The sequence below is a fragment of the Muntiacus reevesi genome, chromosome 13 (assembly GCF_963930625.1).
Source record: "Muntiacus reevesi chromosome 13, mMunRee1.1, whole genome shotgun sequence".
Classification (NCBI taxonomy): Eukaryota; Metazoa; Chordata; class Mammalia; order Artiodactyla; family Cervidae; genus Muntiacus; species Muntiacus reevesi.
This window is the reverse complement of record NC_089261.1, coordinates 11,704,271-11,731,141: the sequence shown is the minus strand read 5'-3', so window position 1 is coordinate 11,731,141 and position 26,871 is coordinate 11,704,271. Positions and strand designations below refer to the sequence as shown.

General features: G+C 39.8%; 1 protein-coding gene and 1 non-coding gene across 5 annotated transcripts in view; one reads left to right on the top strand and one right to left on the bottom strand.

Moving 5' to 3' along the window:
* The window catches only part of PTPN11 (protein tyrosine phosphatase non-receptor type 11), a 65,028-nt gene extending 39,784 nt beyond the window's left edge, over positions 1-25,244 (bottom strand). For 2 of the 4 annotated variants that reach the window (XM_065903754.1, XM_065903756.1), the window contains exons 1-4: positions 25,031-25,244; positions 7,303-7,425; positions 2,127-2,321; positions 225-417 (exon numbers count right to left, since the gene is read on the bottom strand). In XM_065903754.1, the coding sequence (XP_065759826.1) occupies positions 225-417; positions 2,127-2,321; positions 7,303-7,425; positions 25,031-25,044 (525 nt within the window). In that variant the 5' untranslated portion in view covers positions 25,045-25,244. The remainder of the gene's footprint in view (positions 1-224; positions 418-2,126; positions 2,322-7,302; positions 7,426-25,030) is intronic. The other 2 variants (XM_065903755.1, XM_065903757.1) reach the window with 1 other exon arrangement.
* Positions 2,871-2,977, top strand: LOC136146250 (U6 spliceosomal RNA). The gene has a single exon (XR_010658967.1). It is a non-coding gene; the product is annotated as a U6 spliceosomal RNA (small nuclear RNA).
* Positions 25,245-26,871: the final 1,627 nt, after the last annotated feature.

The window sequence follows — 26,871 nt, the reverse complement described above, 5'->3', positions numbered from 1 at the left end:
ACAGGGCAGAAGGTGACTTGCTAAAGAAACACATGAAATAAGTAATATAATAAAGCCCTGAAGTGATGGAACAGTTATAATTAACAAGGTACTCAGTGTAGAAGCCCTCACCTAAGTGAACAAAGAAAACCTGACTTTGGAAGAAATGGTGCTGGTCTTCTCCCAACAGAAAAACCACCCAAAGATGACATTTCAGAAGACTCATGGTTCAGCTGGGGCTTTACCTGACAGCGGATCATGACGTGGGTCACTTTAGACTTGGCATCATTGCTCTCCCCTTTGTCATCTCCAGTTCGGACAGAAAGAACAAAATCTCCAGGGTGGCTCTGGCTCTCGCGCACAAGAAAGCTACCATGTTTTCCTTTTTCGGTTAATAATTTTTCTGCTTCTTTCCCAGAGAGGTGTCCATGAAACCACCTAATTTTTTTTTTTTAAATGACAATCAATTGAGTTCTGCAATGAGTTCACAACATCCTTTTATAAAACTACCATCCACAGTGATCTCTCAAAAACAATTTAAAATAGACACATTCATCCAAGAGACTGATCCATCCCATTCAAGACTGAACCTGCACCCCCAGCATGCAGGAAAAATGATAAAGATGTTATGAGTAACCATTAAATTTCTTAAATGAGCCCACAGGCATCTGAACACAAATATCCTCAATCTTTATTTTCTTTTAAATCCCTCATCTTTTAAAAAGGCAGTCTGTCATTTCTCCACTGCCCTAAAATGACCAACTATTTAATCACAGTCATTTAAAGAAATTATAATAGAGAGTTATGGTAGTAACAGAGAATCATTTGAATGTTTGCCCTTGCTTTGGCATGCAAACACTCCATAAAAAAAGGATCTTTGTTAGAAATGAATTCAAACATTCCAAACTTTTCCAGATTTTCAACTTATACTTCAAGAGCCTCCAAGTTTGCTGTCCACATATTTGGACTAACCGCTGGGTTATCATTTCAAATTTTAATGCACATGAGACCTAGAGAAGAGGCAAAGGATTGGGCTAACGATGTGAACTCTCATACCTTACAATCAGAGATACCAATACACTAAGTCAGAATGGGGCCCAGCAATCTGCATTTTTAACTAGCACATTAGAGTCCTAATGTAGGCGGTCTGAGGTCAGACTTTGAGAAAATACTACTCTAAGTTACTATAGAAAATATCTTAACATAGTCATATTAATAATGTGGCTTTTCCCCTCAGGTTCTTGAGGAAACAAGCATGATCCGCATGTGGTGCTAATCGCTCATCCCTGAAGGTATGTTTATCAAGATATTTTTCATCCACTCTCAGCCAAAGACAGTAAAATTAAGAAATAAACTGGAGAGAGTTGGCTGACAGTCTTTTGCTTAATAATCTGGCTGGCCAACAAATGATCAGCATAAAATAACAATGACATGAAGGTATAAACAGGAGAAACCTATCTGAAGACAGAAAATATACAAACCTAAATAAGAGACCCTGATTTGGTACTGAGTCAGAAAGGAGACAGAGAATGCAGAAGAAAACCAATAAAATCAATGCAATTAAGTCAAGCCCCAGCTTTCATCAGCCTAGTTCCAAAACAAGGGAAAGATCTCAGAAATAATACAATTCCCTCTAAGCAAGGTCATTCCCACACATTCGTGGATATAACATCAAAGAGCTTATGAACAATCTGAACCCTCTGAGTTCTCTGCTTTCCCACTTCTGGGCTTAAACTGACATCTGTTGGTGGCACTGCTGAATAGCTGGTCAGGAGCTACTACAGGGAACTGCTACCGTTTTGGTGTCTCCATTAGCACTTGTTTTCCTCTCCTAACTCTCAAAGTTCAGTAACATTCAAATTCAATAATCTTAAAATTATTGCACGTACCAAGTATAATCTATACAGGAACTGTCTGAGACTTCTATGAGTTCTAAGTAATAGTGAGACTGAAGTTTTTGCAAGAAAAGGCCACTCTGAGAGTAAACTTATCCTATCACAGTTACTTTAGTAAAACTTTTAAGATTATGAGATTTTTAAGATTTTAAGATTAAGAAACAGATAGAAGCCAAACCCCCATGATGCATTCACATCACACCTATAACACGGGAGAGACGCAGGCTCCACAGTTATGTAAACAGAACTGACCTTTCAGAGGTAGGATCGGCACAGTTCAGAGGATATTTGAGCTCAATAACATCTCCATTCTTCTCTTTTAGTTGCCCATGATGTTCCATGTAATACTGGACCAATTCAGCCAAAGTGGCAAATTTCTCTCCTCCGTACAGGTCATAGTAATCACCAGTGTTCTGAATCTTGATGTGGGTGACAGCTCCATTTCTTCTAAAATAGTCCATTAGAAAGGTGGGGGGGAAGACAAATAGAGAGCTATACTAGTAAATATGGATCTCACATTCATTATCAGATTTCACCTAATTGAAACAAACCCAAAGAAGGTACAAGTTTATGCTTTTTTTAAACAAAGACACTGAGTGAAAAATAACCACACAGTCAACCATTTCAACACAAAGCGTTCTGTGTATGGTAAGGGGCGATCTCTTTTCTCATCACTAATTAATCACGATGAGTATCATTAGAATTAAACATACATTTACCTTATAATTCAGTAAACCCGCTCCTAAGTATTTTGCCCTCCAAAAATGAAACTTCATGGCTACCAAAAGATTGGTTCAAGAATATTCATTGCAGCCTCTTTGTGGTAGAAGAGGTAGAAGTGGTAGAAGAAAAATCAAATATTTATCGCCAAAATGTACACAAATACTCATACAATGGAATATTATATAGGAATTTACAAAGAGAGACACAGAACCATTGATATACACAAACAACATAGGTGAATCTCTAAAACATTAGGTTATGACAAAGAAGCCAGTGCTCACTTTGGCAGCACATATACTAAAATTGGAATGGTACAGAGAAGATTAGCATGGCCCCTGCGCAAAGATGACATGCAAATTTGTGAAGCATTTGATAATTTTTAAAAAAAGCGAGGGAGAAGTCAGACACAAAAGAAAATATACTGTATGACTTCATTTATATGCTGCTATCAAATAAGCTAGTCAATGGGGAGAGAAAAGAGAATATCGCTGACCTCTTAACAGGAGGAAGATTAGAAAGGAGCACAAAGGGACTTTTGAGGGTGAAAGAAATATTCAAGATTTTGATTGTGGAGTATTGGTTGCATTAATAAGTATACTTGTCAAAACTCGTCTCACTATACACTTTAAGATATTATACATAATTGTATCTTTAAAAATCATTTTAAAGACATATAACTGACAGAGTTTCCAAAATGAGATGGCTGATATGTCAACCCACTGAACTGATGTAACACACTGGCCAAAAGTTTCTAAAACTTGGTATTTTAGTTAGCCTAGACAGTCTGATGATTTTCCGTTTGGTTTTCCAAACTACTAAATATACCTCGTTACTCATAATCATCTTTGCGGACCCAAGAAGTCTGGTAATCCTAAAATGATAGCCACTAACCTATATTTATCTTTCAGTCTGACCCTACAGCATTATTGATGAGGCCTCTGTTAAATATAAACATTACTATCTTTATCCAAAGATAAAGGAAAATGGGAACAAAGTACAAAAAAAGTACCCTACAATGTTAATAACAATGATCTACTTCTAATCTGTGGTGACAATCTTTTCCGTGTAAAAAAGGTACTTCAAGTAAGTCTCTCCTCCAGCTCCACCTGATTCTATTTTAGCACATGAGCTTTCCTATCTCTAACCTTAAGAACATAACACAAAAACAGATATTTCAGTTATGGACTAGATCAATATAAAGCAACACAGGTGGACCTCAAAAACATGATATTAGGAATTCCCTGATGGTATAGTGGCTAGGACTTGGTGCTTTAACTCCTGGGGCCCAGGTTCGATACCTGGTCAGGGAACCAAGATCTGGCAAGGCATGCTGTGCAGCCAAAAAAAAAAAATGCATATATACATAAATATACATGTGAGAGCATGAAAGAAGCACAAAGTGGAATGATGTGCTTAGCATGCACCATTGATGAAAATTTCAGAATGTACACAAGTCACATCATGTGTTATTCATGACACAGACCACAGACATATATATAACAATGTTTACATTTTATTATTTTTATGTTCCATTATTTATTATATGTACCCTTTTTAAAATGAACTAGAAATATACCAAACTCAGAAAGTAGTTATTTCTGGGAAAGAAAAGAACAGCAGAAAGTGTGGTGAAAAAGAGGAAATTTTGCTTTACTTTATATTTTACTTTGAAGAAAAAAATGACTGGCAAGAAACACAGCATGGATAATTGGACATAAATTTATGTATTTTTCTGTATTTTTTTTCCTCAAAATTAAAACAGGGGATCTTCCTTGACTAACAGCATGGGCGCATAACAAAAAGTTTAGATCACCTGCAGAAAACTAGAACAATAAACATGTCATGCACACACACATATACAAACATCTCAGTGTCTATTATATCATATACACAAAAAACCATGTATATCATATACATTAAAAAATGAGTGCAAAAAAAAAAAATGAGTGCATAACCAAAAATGGATACAGAAAGAAATGAATCTGACTTTGTAGTAAGTTCATAACTACACAGAAAATTAATTCCTGTAGCTTTTGAAAACAGTACTAACAGTACACCCTTACTGGGATATATTCTAAGAACAAAAAAGACTCCAGGGAAATCATGAACTTTAATTAGAAATGCTTGTAATTAGAAATGATAGTGGTACAGTCATTCTGAAGCTATTTCCCTATTATAGGATTGAGCAAATGAGGTCATACACTGATGCAGCTATAAAACACGGTTCTCTCTCTAAGTGAAGGGAAATGCAAATATGGAATGAGAAGAGGTGAAGAAGCTGGTGTTGAATTGGAACTATCAAACTTGGTTTGATACATACTCATGTATTTATTGATATTGATATATTTAAAATTTGCTTTCAAATATATATTTACTCCCCAGCTCTGTCTACTACAAGGGCCTAGAAGCAGTAACACTCCAAGAGCACAAACACCAAAAGATAAGACAAGCAGATATTCTGTGCTTTCTGATGTGACATAATGGGATGGCTTTAAAAGCCACTATTGAAACGACGAGAGAAATCTGAACGGGGACTGTACGTTAGATAATATTGAATCAATGTTAAAATTTCTCATATACAATAATAATGATATTGTAATTATACAGGATGTCCTTGTTAATAGGACATGCACACTGAACTAACAAAATTTAGAGGTTAAAAATAAGCATCCTGACATTTGCAACTTATTTTCAAAAGGTTTGGCAGAAGGAGTATACACAAAGACACACTCATAAAAAGAAAGAGCAAACATAGTGAAATGTTATAATAACAGGTAAAGAGAATGTGGGTGTTCACTGTGTTCATCTTCTGACTTTCCGATAGACCTGTAATTGCTCAGAATAAAAAGCTGAGGAAAAATAAATTAAAAAAAAAAAAAAATCCCCACCAGTTCTGTAGTCCTGGCTCTGCTGCTTACTAGGTACGAGACCAGCTTTCTAACTTGACCTTTGAGCTTCAGCTTACTCACCTCAAAGCTGGAGATAGTGGTATTTATTCTTAGGACTTAATAAAGTGGTATTTATTCTTAGGTTATTAGAGAGGTTAAATAAAATGAAACACAGCAAGTGTTTAGCAAAATGGCCTGGAATGTGTCAAGTCCTCAGTAATGTTTGCTATCATCCTCCTCTTCCTCCTCCTCCTCCTCATTATTATTATTATAATCTCCATTCAAACTCTTCTAAGTCAAATGTCACTCAACTGTAGGTTAGAGGTCTGTGCTAAGACAAGGCCCGAAAACTCACGAAGGCTTCTGCCCACTCCTGGTAGCAAAACAGAAGTAAAAGCTAATGACGACACAGGCTCCTTGAGAAACTAATACCCATCTAAAAGGGACTTCTCAAGTCCCAAAAGGGTCCTAGATAAACCCTCAGAGCACATTTTCCTTATTTTTTTATTTAAAAATGATAATAACAAAAGAAAATTCATAGAGCAGTTCGGATCTGGCTCCTGGAATGAGCTAGAGCAAGCAGAGTGAGTATATGAGAAAGTCAATTTCAAGAAAAAACTCTCCCATGTGGGCTCAAAGAGACACGCAACAGGATGGGTTGGCCACACTGTTTAAAACAATTTTAAACATAGTAAAGATAACTCAGTGTCCAAAAATAGGGGATGGGATAAATTGTGGTATATTCACACCATTCAAGTATTATACAGCCATTAAAACTGATAATTAGATCTGATGTCCCAGCACAGAATTAAAAAAAAAAAAAAAATTCAAGGAAGTCGCAGTATACATACGTTATAAAGCCAGGGATATGAATTCTAAAAACACACAAACCAACTTCATATCATTCACACATAGGACAAATGCAGTGCGAGTATAAAAACATGTTCAGGAAGGAGATATGCCAGCCTCCTGATGGTGGTTTCCTCTGAGGAAAGAGCGAGGGGAATGGGACTGGGCAGGGGAACAAACGGCCCCACAACTTCCCCAGTGATGCTTTATTTCTTGAAAAAGAAACGTGATCTCAAGAAACTCTTTCTTTCTTTTTCTTTTTACTTGAAGTGTAGCTGAGTCACAATGTTGTGTTAGTTTCAGATGTATAGCAAAGCGGCTCAGTCAGGTACACATTTTTTTTTTCAGATTCTTTTCCCTTATAGAACATTACAAGATACTGGGTACAGTTCCCTGGGTTATACAGTAGGTTTTTGTTACCTACACTATATATAACATAGTGTGTATCTGTTAATCCCAAACCCCCACCACCACCACGTCCCCCTTTGGTAACCTTACTCTTGTTTTCTATGTCTGTGAGTCTATTTGAAGAAACACTTCAAGAGTTTTTTTTTTTTTTTCCCCCATTCAGTAATCACCAGAAGAGAAAGGAAAAATGCAGGGAACCAGATTCAGGATGAGTGGAACCAGAACTTCGCCTTGTTTGGGATTACACCGGGATCGAATCAGGCTCAATTTAAGAACTTATGCTCTGCTCCAACTCATCCTTAGGTGGTCCCTCAAGAGAGAAGAAAAGCCCACCTTTCAGGCCCCTTCTGCTGACTCCCTATCTGCTCACTCTCAGGAGGCCATGTCCTGAAACCCCACAAGCAGGCCTGAATCACCCCTGATCAGGGGACCAGGGCACTGGCAAGGCCTCACTCACAGGGCTGCAGACAGGTCTGAGGGTAGCAGGTTGTCCAAATGTGGTCTTAACATCTCCCACCTGGCAGGCACTCTCAGGATGTGCTCTTGTTCTTCCAACTTACCTAACGGAAAGTGTGAAGTCTCCAGGGTTGCTTTTACTGGGCCTCGCCAAAAAACTGCCGTCAACTCCTCTTGTCAACAGTAGGTTTTCTGCCTCCACGCCAGTGATATTTGGGTGAAACCATCTTGAGAGAGAGAGAGAAAAAGAGCAATGAAAAGCAAAGCACTGCCTTCCACACCACTGCAGCTAAAATGCCTATGACAAGAGCAACAAATAAAAACACCAACACAACCCTTTTCCCCAACTCTCTTTGATCACTGCCTCCTCCTTGTCTTCCCCACGGTAGGGACCTGGCGTCCTGCTGGCACAGTAGGTGGGGCTGGGGGCATGGTTAGTGGGACTGGGGCCGAAATGGATGCTATTTATACAGGGTGGTTGGGGACGGGCTCAGCCATAAGGGAATATTTGATCAGATTTGGAAGAAGCAAGGCAGTAACATGCAGCCATATAAGACAGGAGCACAGCAGGCAGAGGGAGGAACAAGAAAAGGGCACGGGACAGACCGTTTGTGACCTGTTCAAGCACTCAAGAGGCCAGTGTGCTTGGGACGGAACAGACAAGGGTCAGAGGGGAAGGAGATGAGGCCAGGAATGAAAAGCCAGGTGAGGGAGGGCCTTGGAGGACACTGTAAAAACTTCAGCTTTTATTTTTTTGTGAAATGGAAAAGGACTACAGGGTTTTTAGGCAGAAAAGCAGCATGATCTTACATTTTTTTTTTAATTTATTTATTTGGCTGTGCAGGGTCTTAGCTGTAGCATGAGGAATCGTCAACATTCACTGTGACATGCAGGATCTTTAGTTGTAGCACACAGAATTTTTAGTTGCAGCATGTGAGATCTAGTTCCCTGACCAGGGATTGAACCCAGGCCCCCTACATTGGGAGCAGAGTCTTGGCCACTGGACCACCAGTGAAGTCCCTGACTTGTATTTTTAAATCATCCTTCAAGCTATCATGCAAGGACAGAAGCATACAGATCAGTTAAATAAGCTACTGTGATAATCCATGCAAGAGATGATGGTACCAAGGACCAAGGTGGCAGAAGGAGCAGTGATAAACAGTCCAGCTGGGAATACTCTAAAGGTAGCCAACAGGATTTCCTTATTAACAAATGAGATGGGAAAAAAAGAAGAGAGTAAGAAAGATGCCTGGCTTTCAGGTCTGGGTAAGTAGGAGGTTGGAGGTACTGTGTACAAGACAAGGGGAAAGGGTGGGGAGAGGAAACTCAGGTGTTGGATTTGGCATGTGCTAAATACGAGATGGTTAGTCATCTGAGAGTCCAGTATATACTATGCACTAAAGTTAAGATATTATTATTGACAGTCATAATAATAAATATGACTGTTCTAACATGTAAATCCATGGCTGATTCATGTCAATGTATTACAAAAACCACTACAATATTGTAAAGTAATTAGCCTCCAACTAATAAAAATAAATGAAAAAAAAAATACTGTTCTGACAAGGAATAATCAGAAAAGGCAAGAATTCTGACATAGCCTACCAACATTCCTGTTATTTACATTAACTGAAATTTATTTTCTTTTTAATTTTTCCTATTGTATCTTCCGAGCATTTGGGGGGAAGTCTAAACATCACTCTGACTGTCCCAGAGAAAAATCACAGGGCTCAGGTAAAAAACATACGTATATATTAGTTGGCTTTTTACTCCCTCTGAGAGCCTGTCAAAAGATCAAGATGGAATTTTGCCCCAGGAAAACTCAACCTCAAGTTATATATACTTATCATCCCAACATCCCATACTTTAGCATACAGCATGATTACTAAACTCTTTTTTTTTCTTTTTAACCTTGCTCATGATTTCTTTGATCTGTGGTTCCCACCTGAGTCCCCACAGCCCTAGGGAATCAAAAAGCAATAACAGAGGGTATCCAGTTACTTATAACTTTTCAAAAAGTACAGTGAAAATCTTACATTAATATTCAATTTGTCTACCTACATAAGCCAGTTAGAATGTCAAATCTCTTTTGCTTTTGGCTACAAAACAACATATTACTTGATGTGATAGTCTGAAGCTGAGTGGGGGAACACACATATAACCGAAAAAAAAAAAAACAAACCCATGCACTAGAACAGAACTAATATTTAAAACTAAATTGAGGGCCTTCCATGGTGGCCTAGTGGTAAAGAATCCTGCCAATGCAAGAGACATGGGTTTGATCCCTGATCGAGGAAAATCCTACATGCTGCAGAGCAGCTAGGACCATGTGCCACAACTATTGAGCCTGAGCTCTAAAGCCACAGCTACCGAGCCCACGGGTCACAGCTACTGAAGTCCGTGTGCCCTAGAGTGCACGCTCTGCAACAAGAGAAGCCATCACAATGAGAAGTCCAGCAACCGCAACTGGAGAATAGCCCCAGCTCACTGCAACCAGAGTAAAGCCTGCAAAGCAACAAAGACCCGGCACAGCCAAAAATAAATAACAAAATAAATATATTAAATTTTTTAAAAATAAATTGAGACAATAAATAAGATGTGAATATATACACTGAAAAGTTTCACCAGGTATTTAGGAAAATTAGCCCAGAACAATCACTCAGACACTTGTTCTAATGAAACTATTACACTTTAAAGACAAATGGGAAAAAAAATTTCCAATGCCTGCTGCTGCTGCTGCTGCTAAGTCACGTCAGTCATGTCCGACTCTGTGCAACCCCAAGACGGCAGCCCAACAGGCTCCTCCGTCCCTGGGATTCTCCAGGCAAGAATACTGGAGTGGGTTGCCATTTCCTTCTCCAATCTATGAAAGTGAAAAGTGAAAGTGAAGTCGCTCAGTCATGTCCAACCCTTAGCGACCTCATGGACTGTAGCCTACCAGGCTCCTCTGTCCATGGGATTCTCCAGGCAAGAGTACTGGAGTAAAATCAATGCCTGCAATAAAATCAAATAACTTGCTACAGGAAACAAATGAGACTAGCATCCAACTTTTCAAAGTCAACATATACAGCAAGCTGACAAATGAACAAGAATTTTTCAAAAACTCAATGAAAGAAAAGTGTAAACCAAGAATTTTATATCCAGCCAAGTTATCCTTCAACTATCAAAGCTATAGAAAAGAACAAGTTTCAACATACAAGAACTAAGGGAATGCTGCACATATCAGTCTTTCCTGATGAATCTCCTCGAGGATAAACTTCATCTAAGCAAACGGTAACAAGCAACGCTGACAAAAGAACTGACAGTGGGCATTTAATAATCTGTAAGTGTACATGGACAACTAAAACAAAGATGGGGGTGACAGTAGAAGACTAACGTACAGTAGTTACATATTGTCACACAGTAAGAATACTACAACTAGAAAATGGGAAAGGGAAAACAAGAAAAACCTCATTGTTGGGGAACTAGGATCCCACATGAGCCCTCTTGATCTTCACAGCTAAACAGTCTGTGTGTTGCCAGGAAAGATTCCCCAGCACCACAACTAAGACCCGATATCGCCAAAATGAAAACCTCACTGCTGTATAGTGAAAGTCACTCAGTCATGTCCAACTCTCTTCTGACCCCAGGGACTGTAGCCTTCCAGACTCCTCTGTCCATGGAATTCTCCAGGCAAGAAAACCAAAGTGGGCAGCCTATTCCTTCTCCCACAGACCTTCCCAATCCAGGAATCAAACCAGAGTCTCCTGCATTACAGGCAGATTCTTTACCAGTTGAGCTACCAGCGAAGTCCCATTGCTACGTGGGCAATAGGTAACAAATGGGTATTTAAAGATAATGAAAAAATCTGATAAGTCTGATAATGAAAGTTAAATAACCAAACAGAGGAGATAAGTACTAGAATTAAGAAAAAAGACACAAACCTTCCAAAAAACTATTTTCAAAAAAAAACTTTTAAATACACATCTTAGAAAAAAATTATACACACATACATAAACACACACACACACACACACACACACACATCTTGAGAGAAACAATGCAAGGAACCACTATATATACAGTGGACCCCTGAAAAACTTGGGGGTTAGAGGCACTGATCCTTACACGGTTGAAAATCCATATTTAACTTTATAGACAGCCCTCCATATCCACTGTTCTGCTTCCAACCACATGATTTCAACCAGCTGCAGACTGTGTTGGACTGTAGTACATACTTATTGAGGAAAATCTGTGTTTAAGTAGACCTGTGCAGTTCAAACTTGTGTTGTTCAAGGGTCAACTGTAAGTATAAAATATTATGATAGAATTGATACCAAACTTATCAATCATAACAATAAATGTAGACGAGGTTGCTATCTATTGAAAAAAATTAACCAACAAATCTATGAATATTTATGTACAATCACCTTTATGGAGCAAAAACTACAGGAGATGCAAGGAAACACACTAATGATAGATTTTAATGGTCCACATCCAATACAAAATAAAACAGACTAAGAAAATAGGTTAAGAGAAAATCTAAACAACATAAACAATATGGTAGATATATTGTGCATATGTTGAACTCCACACCTTGATAATAGTCACATATTTTTCCCTAGTGCCTAGAGAATTTTCATAAAAACTGATCAGATATATTAGGTCACAAAGAAAAGAAAGCAGTAACTCCTATAAAACAGAAGTATTACAACTTAATACCATTGTATCATGATTGGTCAACAGAATATAATAGAATTCTATATCACCAAAACTACCATTTAATAGAAAAACCTGTGATCACTTTTTAAAATCCAGATGCACATCAGAATTATCTTAGAATTCTTTGAAAAATACAAATGCCCAGGTATTGCTTTTTTTCTCCAGATGTGTTTCTAATGAGCAGCCATGTTTCAAAGCAACTGGACTATACGATGATCTTCTTTTATCTAGTTTGTTTCACATTATCTATTTCATAATCTATTTCATTATCTATTTCATAATCATTTTATTTAGTCTGTTTTCCATTTTTTCATATATAGCCATATATGTACTATAGACATATTACACATCTATATATACATGTATAATATATGTATTTTAGAAAACTTATAAATTTTTGCCTAGCTAAAAAATTTATGACATTTTGATTCTACTTGTTTGATGTAGTATGAATAGAATGCTAGATTTCTAATAAAAAAATAAATATGCAACAAACAACAAAAGTTTACTGTATAGCACAGGGAACTATAGCCAATATCTTATAATAACCTATAATGGAAAGAATCTGAAAAATAATATATGTGTATATATATAAATGAATCACTGTGCTGTGTACCTGAAGCACTGTTAAGTCAACTATATTTCAATAATATATATATATATATATAAAGAGAAAAAAGTATTATCAAATACAGTATCATAAAGCAATAAAACCAAATTCTACTAACAAAAGCAAAAAACTGAAAGGCCCTTCTACCTGGAAATTTTAAAACCTTCCATTAAACAACTATTAGATAAAGGGGGAAATATAAGCTCAAATTACACAATTTGTAAGAAATAATGGCCACAAAAACACTATGTATCAATATTTATAACATACAGCTAATGGAGTGATCAGTGGAAAATTCACTACACAAACACTAACAATAATAAAAAAACAAAGTCTCACCCCCCCCAAAAAAAAGGCCAAAGTATACCACAAGGAAGGAAACATATTTTATAAAGATAAAAGCAAAAATCAAAGAAAACAAAAAGGTAGCAGATGTAATTAATAAAAATCCTGCTTCTTAAAATTAGCAAAATAGACAAACCACTAGTTAACTCATTCAGGAGTACAAAAACAAGAAAAAAAAATCACAAATACACAAGATAAGAAATGACAAGGGGGAAATAACCATAACCACTGAAACAGAAGAAGAAGAACTTTTTAAGAAACTACTTTGCGAACTGGTGTGCAAATAAATCAGAAAATTCAGATGAAGTGAGTAATTTTCTAAGGAAATACAGACTGCCAAAACTGCAGGCAAACCAATTTCTATATAAAAACAGAGCAATTTTAAAACTACCCCACAGAAAAGCACCAGGCTTTTTATTTTTTTGGTTTCAAAATGGAATTCTATCAGAATTTCAAAGACCATACCATTCCAATGCTCTATAAATTATTCCAGAGAAACAAAAGGAAAAGAAAATGCACCACTTCCTTTCATGAAGCAAATATAACACTGATATCTATATCAGATAAAGATAGCTACTTCAGTGATATGGAAAGCAGATACCTTGTTCCTGATTCAAAGAAGATTCTAATTATTTTTAAATTATAACGATGGTTGTATCACAGTATTTGAAAAACCCTTAAACCTACGATTCTTAGGTTACCGAGGTGAATGAAGGGAAAAACCACTTTGTCTGCCCTCTGTGGAAGCATACTGCAAGCTCAGCGGTTATTTCACTTATACTGGTCACCCAGGCTGGACCCCCACCACCTATGGGAGATCTGTTCCCTTATGGTCACCACTGTTACCTCCTCTTTGTTTTTCAAAAACAGGTTCTTAGAAGAATTTCTCGGGTTTGCCCTCAACCTCACCACGGGGAGGGCTGCCTCAAGAGCATCGTTTACTGCTTCTAGCAAGATCTTTTTATCTGGTTATCTTGTTTTTCATTCCTGTTTCATCTTTCCTTATCTCAGCCAGCTACTTTAGGCGGCTCTAATTTTGTATAGAGTCGATGTCCTCTAGGATCCTGCTGAGCACACACACTTAAAACTTTCTAAAACCTTTTAAAATTTATTTATTAAAACAGCACAGACAGGCATGAAATTCAGAGAAAAAGCCCAAGGTTCCATATACTCCCAGCTGTATTCGTCAAAAGTAACTGCAGCTAGCAAGTTTCCTGTAACACTGAGAAACGTCTCATGCATATATATATATATATATATATATATATATATATAATATGTGTGTATATATAAATATATTTGTATACACACACACATACTTACATACATGTGCACGGTGCATACTCCATGCCAGGCTATGCGAACACACACACAAATGGAATCCTGATCTACATTCCGATTTTTTCATTTACTACAACACAAAGATCTTTCCACATGATCTTTCTATTCTTTTTAATGGCTATGCATTATTCCATTATAAGAATGTACTATTCATAATTTAATCCCTATTAAAGGACATTTATATTATTCCTAGATTTTTGTTAATACAAATAGTACAGCATATCATACCCTTTATAATTCTCTTTATACACATTTACAAGTATGCTTGTAAATTAAAATTTTAGAAATAAAACTGCTTTGACAAGAGTGTTTTCTTAACTCTGACAAATTTGCCAAACTGCACTCAAAAGAAGGTAACAGTTTCAACTCCCATGAAAAGAGTGTGAAAGTCCCTGTTTTCTCCCAGCTTTGCCAATAATACACATATTACCAAACTTTTTCATCTGAGTCATGGAAAATGGTACCATTCTACTTTGCATTTCTGTGTGAAACTGAGCAATTTTTCATGTTTTCAGGCCATTTTTTTTTTCCTTTTCTGTGAGTTGTCAGCTTGCCATTGTTCATTTTCTATTGGATTTTTTTTCTTACTCATTTAAAGGGGCTCTTGATAGAACCAGAAAAATGATCGTTTATTATATGTGTGACAACATTTGTCTTAGCATTTTTCCTTTTTTACTCACTTGTGGTTAATTTTTTTGCCCCAAAGAAATTCATCTTGGCGTGGTTAAATTTATCAGCTTGTTCCTTTATGGCTTCTGGGTTTCTTGCTATGTTTAGAAAAACTTAACTCACAGCAAGTTGTTGTGAGCTTGAAGTAAATTAATAACACATAAAATGCTTAGCACAGAAAAAAACTCTAAGGACTTTCACCTTGGGAACTAAGAATTTTGTTTTAGGTCAGAAAAAAATACGTACAATAAAGGTAAAGATTTTAACAGGACCCTTCACAATAGGTACTAAAAAGACGGGGTGACTGGAAGAAAAAAGTAATTAAGACAGAGATAAAAAAAAAAAAAAGACAGAGATGAGAATTTACATCAGGAAAGAGTATGAAGACAGAGAAGGCATAATTATATTTTTACCCCTAATAACATTTTTTAATTGGTGGAAAACTGTTTTATAATGTTGTGCTTTTTTTCTGAGGTACAATAACACAAATCAAGTCATGAAAAGCGTTAGTCACTCAGTCATGCCCAACTCTTTGCAACCTCATGGACTGTAGCCCACCAGGCTCCTCTGTCCATGAGATTTCCAAGGCAAGAATACTGGAGTGGGTTGCCGTTTCCTTCTCCTAGGGATCTTCCCGACCCAGGGATCAAACCCAGGTCTCCTTCATTGCAGGTGGATTCTTTACCATCTGAGTCACCAGGGAAGCCATAATTTTATATATATATCCCCTCTCTTTTGAGTTTCTCTCCCCTACAAATATTTCAGATTTAAATAAAAAGTTGAAAATTATAAAACAGAAAAGACTTCTCCATGCTCATATTATTACATACATTTTTTTCTCCTCAATTATGAATTAGCTCTGACATCAAGAAAAAAAATAATTTACTGGCTATTATTTATTATGGCTGGTTAAAACTGTGGCCACAGGACTTCCCTGGTGGTCCAGTGGTTAAGAATCCGCCTTGCAATGTAGGGGACATGGGTTCGATCTCTGATCCAGGAAGGTCCCACATGCCATGGAGGCTACTAAGCCCAAGCATCCTAGGGCCCGTGCTCCAACATAAGAGAAGCCACCACAATGAGAAGCCCGTGTATCGCATCTAGAGAGTGGGCCACCCCCCCCGTCACTAGAGAAAGCCCACACGCAGCAACAAAGACCCAGCAGTCAAAAATAAAAACAAATAATAAATACATACTTTTAAAAAACTGTGGCCACATTTACTGACTATTTTCCATGGGGCCAGCATACAATGTAGGCTCCAGAAATCAAATTTTTAGCCTTTACACTGTTATTTATTTCTAAAAATTTCTAGAGCAGAACTCTGAGTCTAGATAGTCTTCATTCATAACCATATGTTCCCACCTTTGTATATTTTAAAAACACAACATTTATGTAGAGTATCCTGCTGAGGCTGAGAGACATTATAAGTGACACTGCTGAAGGTGGGCTAGGTAGCCACCACGGACACTCATCAGGTAGACTGGCACAGGAGAAAAAGCAAGTGGTCTCTTTACCCCTTTATTAAACAAACTATTATGGCTTCATTGCCAAGTTCTAATTACACCTATCGTGTTATTAAGAGGGAACAGAGGAGAGTAATGTTTACAGGGGAAACTCAGTAACCAGCATTTAGCACAAAGGCTAGACAGAGTAAGGGCTTAACAAACACTGGTTATCGCTGTTGTTATCATTATTATTATTGGTGGAAGATATGCAGATAGATTCTTCTCTTGCATAATTATGTAAGTTTCACATGACCCATTTTGACATATGAATCATTTATGTTACCCTGTCTTTGCAAAAACTGAACTTCACGGCTCAGGGGCTGTCCCCATGTTATTTCTAACGGTGTATAATTAGAAATTGAAAGTTCTACAACATAATCCACCCACTTGAGTTTTGATGTATTGTAAACTCTCCTTCCTGAGCTATGCTTTTCAAAAAGTATTGTATTTACCAGAAACTTTTTCCCAATTGCTGTTTAATATTTGTAGTTCAACGACTAGTAGTTTTGTGATTCACAAAACGCTCACCTCTAACACAGAGCAGTTAAGAGTTCATTCAAACCCTGAGATCTTAGTCAGGGTAAAGGATATGAGTGTGCTAAGTCACTTCAGTCGTGTCTGACTCTGTGCGACCCTATGGACTGTAGCCCACCAGACTCCTCTATCCATGGGGATTCTCCAGGCAATACTGGAGTGGGTTGCCATGTCTTTCTCCAGGGGATCTTCCCAACCCAGGGATTGAACCTATGTCTCTTACATCTCTTGCACTGGTAGGCAGGTTCTTTACCACTGAGCCATGAGAGAAGCCAAAGAATCGTGAAGTTAACAGGTTTAATATTAGATTATAGAGCTGGCCTCAAGGATGACAGAAACACTTGTAATATTAGGTACTGAGGCCACACATCTTCTAAATCCTGCCCCCATCTTCTGCTTCATGTGAATTCAAACAGCAGAGGTTAGTCTCCCCAAATCATGTAAATTTATCTATGTTACCTCAAAGGAGGGGAAAAGGGCATTTGGGTTTATCAACAAGGTAGGTCCATAAAAGATGAGAAGAAACAGATAAATTTCAGTCTGCCTAACGTCTACCGTAGGCACTTGGTGAAGGATGGATGCCTGAGTTAATTTTGGGGAATGAAGAAAAACCAGGGAGGAGAAAAGCCAGAGAGGAAGGGGACAGGGAAAAAAGTCACAGGGAGAAGAGGGGAAGAGCGTTCTCTTCTTTATTTTTTTCTCAATGCCCGGCCACAAGGCATGCTGGATCTTAGTTCCCTGACCAGGGATTGAACTGATGGCCCCTGCAGTGGAAGTACAGAGTCTTAGCCACTGGGTCACCAGGGAATATGAGCATTCTCCTCTCGTCACTGTAACTCTCACAAACCTGCAGGTGCTCGACAACCCCTCCTAACTGGTCATCCTCTGGCACTGCCTACTTTTTTAAAAACTTTTTTTTAATTTTATATTGGGTATAGCCGATTAACAATGCTGTGATGGTTTCAGGTGGACAGCAAAGGGACGCAGCCACGCATATACACGCATCCACTCTGCCCCACACTCCCCTCCCATCCAGGCTGCAACATGACATTGCGCAGAGTTCCCTGTGCAGCGCAGCAGGTCCGTGTTGGTTATCCGCTTTCAACGTAACAGTGTGTACATGTCGATCTCAAACACCCTAACTATCCCTTTCCCCATCCTTCCCCCTGATAAGTTTGTTCTCTTAGTCTGTGGCACTATTATTTATTAAGATTCTCAGGTCATAACATGGCCCAGGTGGGTACCACCCATCTCGCAGAAAGAGCTGAAAACATATACACACTCACACAAGCCCAATGCTTGTGAAAAAAGAGCCTCTAATCAATGTGTGAAACAAATCAGCCCTGTGCTGAGTGGGCTTGAAGAAAGGAAAGACAGAATCCCCCACCTCCAGGAGAGTTTACTAACCCAAACTACTTGCCGGGAAATCATACCAAAAATGTAAATCTCCTATTACTGAACACAGATTCTACAAAGCCGTAGATCACTGAGACCAGGCTCTTCTTTATGTCAAGTGAGTTTAAAAAAGAAAACGCTGATGAACCAAAAATAAAATACAATGATGCTGATTATTTTATCCATGCGTCCCCTTCCCCCAAGTGATGTGGGGAAACAGTCGAGCAGGCTGTTAATTTCAGGAACTTATTCTCAAGGCTGCTATGCTAAGAAGGGAGTTTAAACTAGGGATCCAAAGTCTAATTTCAGCTTCTTGCCTAAATATAAAGTAATACTGGGTATGGCTTTCTTACCCGCTGCTCCAGAAAAATCATAATCTTTGTCCTTGGGGAGAAAGCTTAGAGTCTGGTACTTTCTGCAGATTACAAGAATATTCCTCTTTTCCAATTAAATGCTAATTTTCTATGGGGAAAAGGATGAGTCACGTAGGAGGGGTAGTCGATAGGGAAAAGGATTCTAGGTAACAGAGGCTAGAAAAAAAGTTAAGGCAGCCTTTCAATGGTAGTGAAGAGCTATGGCTTAATGGATCATTATCTTTTCATGGAGTTTCAGTGGTCAGCATCTCTGCTCTGAGGACAAGGCACTGGAAACTGCCTCCAAAAATCTTTCCACAAACGACTTCTACCCTGTTCGAAGTCTCTCTCTCTTGTTTGTCTGCTCTCTCAGGGTCTACTAGAGCCTCTTATTCACAGCAGCTAGAGGGATATTTTTAAATAGATCAGTTCATGCCACTCCCGGATCACATCCTTCTATGGGTTTGCGCTGCTCTTAAAATACAATCCAAACTCCTCTCTGTGGTCCACGTGATACTGAGGACCTTAATAATCCCTGCGTGGTCTAGTCCCCACCTACAGCCCCAGTGTCAGCTCCACCACGTGCTCCTGTCTGTCCTTCAAGCACTCTGAAAACTCCCGACCTCAGCACTTTCACACTCGCTGTTTCCTTAACACCTGGACACCCAACGCCCAGTGCAGTGCCCCCATACATAGTAACCCCCTGATAACCAGGTTAAACCCCACATTCGTGAATGACTAGGTCAAGGTTCCATTAGAGTGGGTTAGCGGAATGACAAAGGCTTGGATCTATAGTCTATTATTTTTAAAATAAACATATTGCATGTGGGTACAGGTATGTGTATATAAACAGACATATACAGGGTGTGTGAATGTGTACATCAGTACACAAGTATGTGTGTATTCTAAACAGTACGCTCTATACTGACAAATTTCAGTTTCGTTTGGTACTACTTTCATCCAACTCATTCGATGTTGGCCTACAAGTCTGTCTCCCTCTAAACTCAAAGCTACTTGAAAACATGAACTGTGTCTTTCATATTTCAGCACTGCCAAGAGTTTGCTAAATGCACATCACCCTCCAAAACTCAGTAGTGAACTGGGCTGCAATTTTAGGGTGCTTGAATCCATTTCAGGGGGGGTCTCAAACCCTTGGCTGCAGTTCACAATTGCCACAGAACCTACCAAACATCAGTATTTGTCTTCCCCTTCCTTAAAAAGGGCAGCATTGGAGGGCAAGTGCTGTCTGTGTTTCCCAAAGGGAAAAAGGAATAAGCACAGTGTCTTCTATTGTTCTGCTGCTGCCCAACAAAATACACCAAGGCCCACTGGTAACAATTACAAACAAGGGTTGGCTCTGCTCTTCCAGATCTCGTGTGACTCTCCAACAGTCACCACACTGACCACGTGCAAGAAGGGTAAGTAATCTTAGCAGTGGGCCTTGCATTTGAGCAGCTCTGGACAAACACCCGAGCTCGGGACAGGATGTTAGCAAAGACAACCAGTTTCAACTGCAAAGACACAGAGTTGTTCTTTTTCAGTAAGGCAAGTTTATTGACTCCCACAGGAGATAAACAAACATGGCCACCACGGAGAGCCTGGGACAAAATGTACTTGACCTGCAACAGATAAACCAAAAGCCTGGAGTCAGAGAACAAGCTGAATTTTCTGCCCCTCTCAGTACAAGTCATCAGTCTCTCCCAGAGGAACAAAAGCAAACACCAAAGATGTACCAGATGCTGAAGGATATAACCTGTTTGGTCAGCTGGGCGAGGCAGAGTAGAGCAGCCAAGCAATCTCAAAATATAAACAGAGAACTGCCATCACTCTATTACCTGGGAATGTTGCTGTTCAGTGGCTAAGCCAAGTCTGACTCTTTGCGACCCCGTGGATTGCCAGGCCCCTCTGTCCATAGGACTTCCCAGGCAAGCATACTGCAGTGGGTTGCCATTTCCTTCTCCAGGGAATCTTCCCAACCCAGGGATCCAAGCTGCATCTCCTACATTGGCAGTCGGATACTCTACTGCCTAGCCCATGGCAGGGGGTGGGGCTTGTTCATTTAATTGCTCATGCCTTCTTTTCCCTACCTGTGATGCTGAGAGGCATCAGCATACTGAATATGACATTTTAATTACTGAACGCATAGAGACTCTAAACCCATGAACCAAAAAAGATTAGTTTCATAACTAAGTACACAAAATTAAGAATATTAGTCACTGAGGAGTCAGCTCCTATGATCACCTCCTCAGAGACTTTTCCTAAACCCATTATCAAAACTAACCACATTCTCCACATTTGCTTTTCTTGGCTTCCCAGAAGTTATTACTACCTGTAATAGTCTTATTTATTCATGGGTTTGTTCACATTCTCTCTCAGTTGTGAGAACAGCAATCTTTGCCTACTTTATTGCCTCATCTTGCCTGGTTCAATAACTACTTGGTGAATGTATTAATTCTGAGGTTAAACGTCATTTGAAAAAGAACAGTTTGAAGACTGAAGACACTATCCGATTTCAAGACTTGTTATAAAGCTACAATGATCAAGATCATGTGATATTGGCATAAAGACAAATAGATCAATAGAACAGAAGAGAGGCCAGAAATAGACCCATGTATAAATGGACAACTCATCTTCAAAAAAGGTGCAAGTTCAGTAAAGATGGACAGTCTTTTCAACAAGTGGTGCTAGAACAATTGAACACCCATACGTAAAGAAGAGCATACCACATACAAAAGTTAACTCAAAGAGGATCACAAACCTAAAACTTTAAAACTTGGAGAAAACATTTGAGACTTAAGATTAAGCAAAGATTTCTTAGGAATAACACCAAAAGCATGATCCACTTTTTTTAACTGATAAATTCAACTTCATCAAAATTAAAACCTTCTGTTTAAGACACTGTTTAAAAAAATGAAAAGACAAGCTACAGACTAAAAGAAAATGCTTGCAATTCTGATCAGAGACCTGTATCCAGGATAAAAAAGCTCTCAAATTTCAATACGAAAAGAAACAAGTAAATTTTATTTTTTACACATAAATTTTAAAAGGGAAAATATTTAATCAATAGATGTGCCACCAAAGAAGAGATACAGATGAAAAACACATGAAAAAAATGATCAACATTATTAGTCACCAGGGAAAATACAAATTAAAATTACAATAAATATCAAATCAGTATGCTATACACCTGAAACTAATATGTTACACGTCAATTATACCTCCATTAAAATATTAAATAAGTAAATTAAATTAAAAAGTACTAATACAGGAAAAAACTACAATGACACACCTTTACATGACTGAAATTTAAAAACTGACCACACCAAGTGTTGGCCAAGACGTGGAGAAACTGTGATTCTTAATACACTGCCAGTGGGAACATTTTGAAAAAGTTCGGTAGTTTCTGAAAAAATTAAATATACATCTGCTCAAACAGGGGTTCTGTATCAACCTAGAGGGGTGGGATGGGAAGCGAGATGGGAGGAAGGTTCAAGAGGGAGGGGACATATGTTGAGGTTTGACAGAAAATAACAAAATTCTGTAAAGTAATTATCCTTAAATTTAAAAATAAATAATTTTTTAAAGTAAAAAAAATTGTAAATCAACTATACTCCAATAACATTTTTTTAAATTGTATCTCCTAAATATATATATATATGTACACACACACACACACACACACACACACACACACACACACACACACACACACCTGCTATGTGATCCAGCCATACCACTGTTAAGGATTTACCAAAGAGGAATGAAAGTATACATCCATATAAACACATGAACACAGACATTCAGAGCAGCTTTATTTGTGAAGCCAAACTCTGAAACAACACAAATGTTCAACAACAACTGGATGGAAAAATGAATGGTGGCACAGCCATACAGTGGAATATCACTGATCAATAAAAAGAACTATTTGCCATACACAACAACATAGATGAACCTCAATATAATTTTGCTGAGCATAAGAAGCCACACACAAAAGTCCACTGGTATAAAATCCTAGGAAATGCAAACTAACGTATAGTGACAGAAAGCAGAAGAGTGTTTGCCTGGCAACAAGGAAGGGATTATAAAGGGTTCCAGGAGCCGTCACAGAGGTGATGGATATATTCATTATCTCAATTGTGTTGCTCGTTTCTTGAGTGTATACATGTGTGGAAACTTATCAAATTGAACACTTAAATATACACAATATGCTGCATGTCACTTATACCTCAATAAAACTGGTTTAAAAATAATAAAAGACCTGTGATCTGAAAACTAATAATAAATAATCCCCAATTATGAGTACTGTTGTTGTTGTTATTGTTTAGTTAATAAACCATCTCTGACTCTTCTGCAGCCCCATGGACTGCAGCCCGCCAGGCTCCTCTGTCCACAGGATTTCGCAGGCAAGACTACTGGAGTGGGTTGCCATTTCCTTCTCCAAGGGATCTTCCCCACCCAGGGATCCAACCCGAGTCTCCTGCATTGGCAGGTGGATTCTTAACCACTGACCCACCTGGGAAGTCGTGCATTACAATCATAATCTGACTTTTGGGGGGTACATATTTCTCTTCCCCATAACAAATATGGGAGGGCTGGAGGAGGAGAGGAGGAATTACTTCATTTCAAACTGTCATCTTTACCACTTGCTTCTTGGCTCTTCTCACACTTCCTGGCTTCTAAATTAACAAGTTGGACAATGTAGGGTCTATTACTACCCAACCCCGACCCCACCCCCAGTCCCCAGACTTCTTGTCTCCTAAAAGAAGCAGATCCTTACTTGTCTGGAAAAGCAGACACAAGGAACAAAAGGCTCAATGACTATTTGACAGATTAAAGAATAGACAACTGTTTTATTTAAATGCTCCCTAAAGAATTAGAACATTTGAGGCTATACACTGTTCTGCTGAAATGCAATTATATATTATCCAGATCTGTAAGCACTTGCCAGAAGACCTGTCCAAATCACTCACTGCTTAAGTTTTCAGTTTTCTCCTTTCTCTCTCTTTTCATCGCATGAATGAATAATGTGCAGGTGTATTTCTGAGAAGACAATCCTAATGTTTTGAAAAGTCTCTCAGTCAATAACCCCAACAGCTTGAAACAGTTTTCCAAATGTCTAAGACAGTGACAATAACAGGACACTGTTATGATCCAAAAAATGGGTCTTAAGTGTGAATCCTATACAGAATGACAATACAAAATAGCAGGATCGTTATCTGAAAACAATCGATCATACTAATATTTAACAACAAAATTAAGGCTTACAAATGATTGGCAATAGTTATAAAATAATAGCAGACTAGTAATTACCAGTGGGGTTCTGTCTCCACCACTTACTGTTTGAGTGACCTTAGGCAAGATTCGGACACGACTAAGCGACTAACACTAGAACTAGCACTACTAGGCAAGTAGCTTAACTTCTGAAATTCATTTACTCTCTTTAGAGCGGGATAACAGTACCTACCTGATAGGGTTATAATAAGGATTAAATGTGTTTGGCATACGGTAAGAGCTAAATAAATGTTAGCAATTAGTAGTATGGTTACTCTGAACTTTCCAAGGATCTCATTAACTCACTCATCTTCCTTCTGACTCTTAGGTTCAAACCCTATCATTTACCAGTATGTTCCTTCTAAGCCTCAGTTTCCACATCCGTAAAACGGGGGTGATTAATGTTACCTGACTTTTAAGGTTGTGGTGAAGGATTAAAATAACTAGAGATACAGATCCCTTCCCTCCCACCTCCCAAAGCGAAGATCGCAGAGGAAGGAAATACTTCTAATAGCTGCAGATACAGTCAGTTTTTCCATTTCTGGCACGTGAGGGGTTGGGGGGTGGGAGGGAAGAAGATGCAAAGAGGCATACAAAGTGGTCAAGGACCCTGAGTAAAGCCCCCAAATGCGCGCAAGACGCAGTGACCCAGAGAGGCTCGACTATCGGCCTGGCCTCGCGCAACTCTCTCCTCTCCCCTCCCGCGTCCCGGGCCGAGGAGCCTCCCCTAAGTGAGCGGGGTTATTTCGGAATCACCATGAGGCAATTCTCATGAGGCAATGGGTCAGGAATGCGGCGCGCCGAGCCGGGCCGCTAGCGTCCGCGGTTCCCCGGGCGGCTCTACCTGCCCCCGTCCTGACGGGCATCCCCAGGGCTGCGGGAGCCGGAACTCCGCGGAGGCAGGAAATGAATGAGGACCCGAGGGGTTGGGGGAGCGCTAGGGCCGAGCCTCGGGGCCCTGGAGGGCTTAGGTGGCTGGAACGGAGCCTGCCCCGCGACCCCGGGCGGGAGTCCGAAGCCCAGCCGGGCCGCCCCCTCCCGGGCGGAGCTGACTGAAAGCGGCGGGGGCCGGGCCGAGGCCCGGGCCAGGCCCTCGGGGCTCCTCACCTCCGCGATGTCATGTTCCTCCCGCCCTCCGGCTCCGCGACGAACCGGCTCCTTACTCAGGCTCCGCTGGGCCCGGTCACATCGGGCTGGCCCGAGGGAGGCCCGCTCCGGACCGGACGGGGAGGCAGAGCCAGCCGGCCGCGCGCAGACCCCCCTCAAGGCCTGAGGAGCCCGGAGACTGTGCAGCCGCCCCCCAAGCCCGGTTCGCTCCTCCTCCTCCTCCTCCCCCGCCCTTCGCCGCCGGCTCCTACGTGACGTCACTCCCACGCGACGCGGGCCACTACTTCCTGCTTCCATTCTGCGCTGAGGCTGGTCATGGCAGTTCAGTGGGCTCTGTGGAGCCTCCGCCGCGCTGTTCCCAAAGGACCTTCTCATTCTCATTTAGATCTTGGCGTTAGACCGTGCATTGTGCGCTCAAAGTTACACGCAGTCGCGTGAATTGATCCTATCTGCTCCCACAGCGTCAATTTCCATCCCTGTGCTTTGAAGTCGAATTTCATTCATTTCATTCCTCAAATAGTTGTTCCGCTTACTGCTGTGTAACCTTAGGAAAGAGGTTGGGGTCGCAAAGTGTCGGATACGACTGAGCGACTGAACTGAACTGAACCTTAGGAAAGTTGCTTGATTTCTCTGAGCCTCAGGTCCCTCCATTCCTTGATTTCTGTAAAAAGAGAATAGTAATTGTATTTTCTTCTTAGGATTATGAGGACGATTAAATATGTAATATATTTAGAACTAGGCCTGATCTGTTTAATAAGTTCTCAGTTGGTAAAGAATCCGCCTGCATTGCAGGAGACCCTGGTTCGATTCTTGGGTCGGGAAGATACCCTGGAGAAGGGAAAAGCTACCCACCCCAGTATTCTGGCCTGGAGAATGCCAAGGACTGTATAGTCCATGGGGTCACAGAGAGTCAGACACAACTGAGCGACTTTTACTCACTCTCTCCTGTAGTTATTGGGGCTTCCCTGGTGGCTCAGATGGTAAGGAATCTGCCTGCAATTCAGGAGATCCCAGTATTCTTGCCAGTAGAATTCCACAGACAGAGAAGCCTGTCAGGCTACGGTCCACGGAGTCACAAAGAGTTGGACACAACTGAGCAACTAACAGTTTCACTTTGTCACTTTTTTGTGTGTGATGATTAGCTCTATTATCATTAGAAGGAAACGCGAGCATTTTCTGTCTGCTAGACACTGATTTTCCACTATAGAGGTAAAAGAGTGAAGTGAAAAGACAAAAATCCCCGATTTTCTCGTGGGAGGACCTACAGTAATCAAGATAAAGAAAACACTTGAGATAATACCCCCATACTCATCTCCGTTCTTTCCTCCATTGCTGTTTATATTACTTTAAATGGGGTATTTAGGGAAAGCTTCACTAAGGATGATATCTGAGTCAAGGAACAGTCTAGTAGTGAAGTTGTTCAGTTGTGTCTGACTCTTTGAGACCCCCATGGACTCTATCCTACCAGGCTCCTCCATCCATGGGATTTTTCAGGCAAGAGTACTGGAGTGGGTTGCCATTTCCTTCTCCAGGGGATCTTCCCGACCAAGGGATTGAACCCAGGTCTCCCACGTTACAGGCAGATGCTTTACCATCTGAGCCACCAGAGAAAGCCCTGAGCAGTCAATGGAAATAATTTAGAAAAAGAGCATTTCAAGCACAGGAGGAGGCCAGTGCAAAGACTTAGAGGCTAGTGGCCAACTTCTGTATTTGAAGAAAAAGGAAGAGCACTGCAGGCAAATTCTTCACCAGTCTGAACCACCAGAGAAGTTGGAGCACAGTAGGAGGTGGGGGATGCGGGGGAGATAGGGGAGATGTAGGGAGAGTAGTAGGAAATGAGA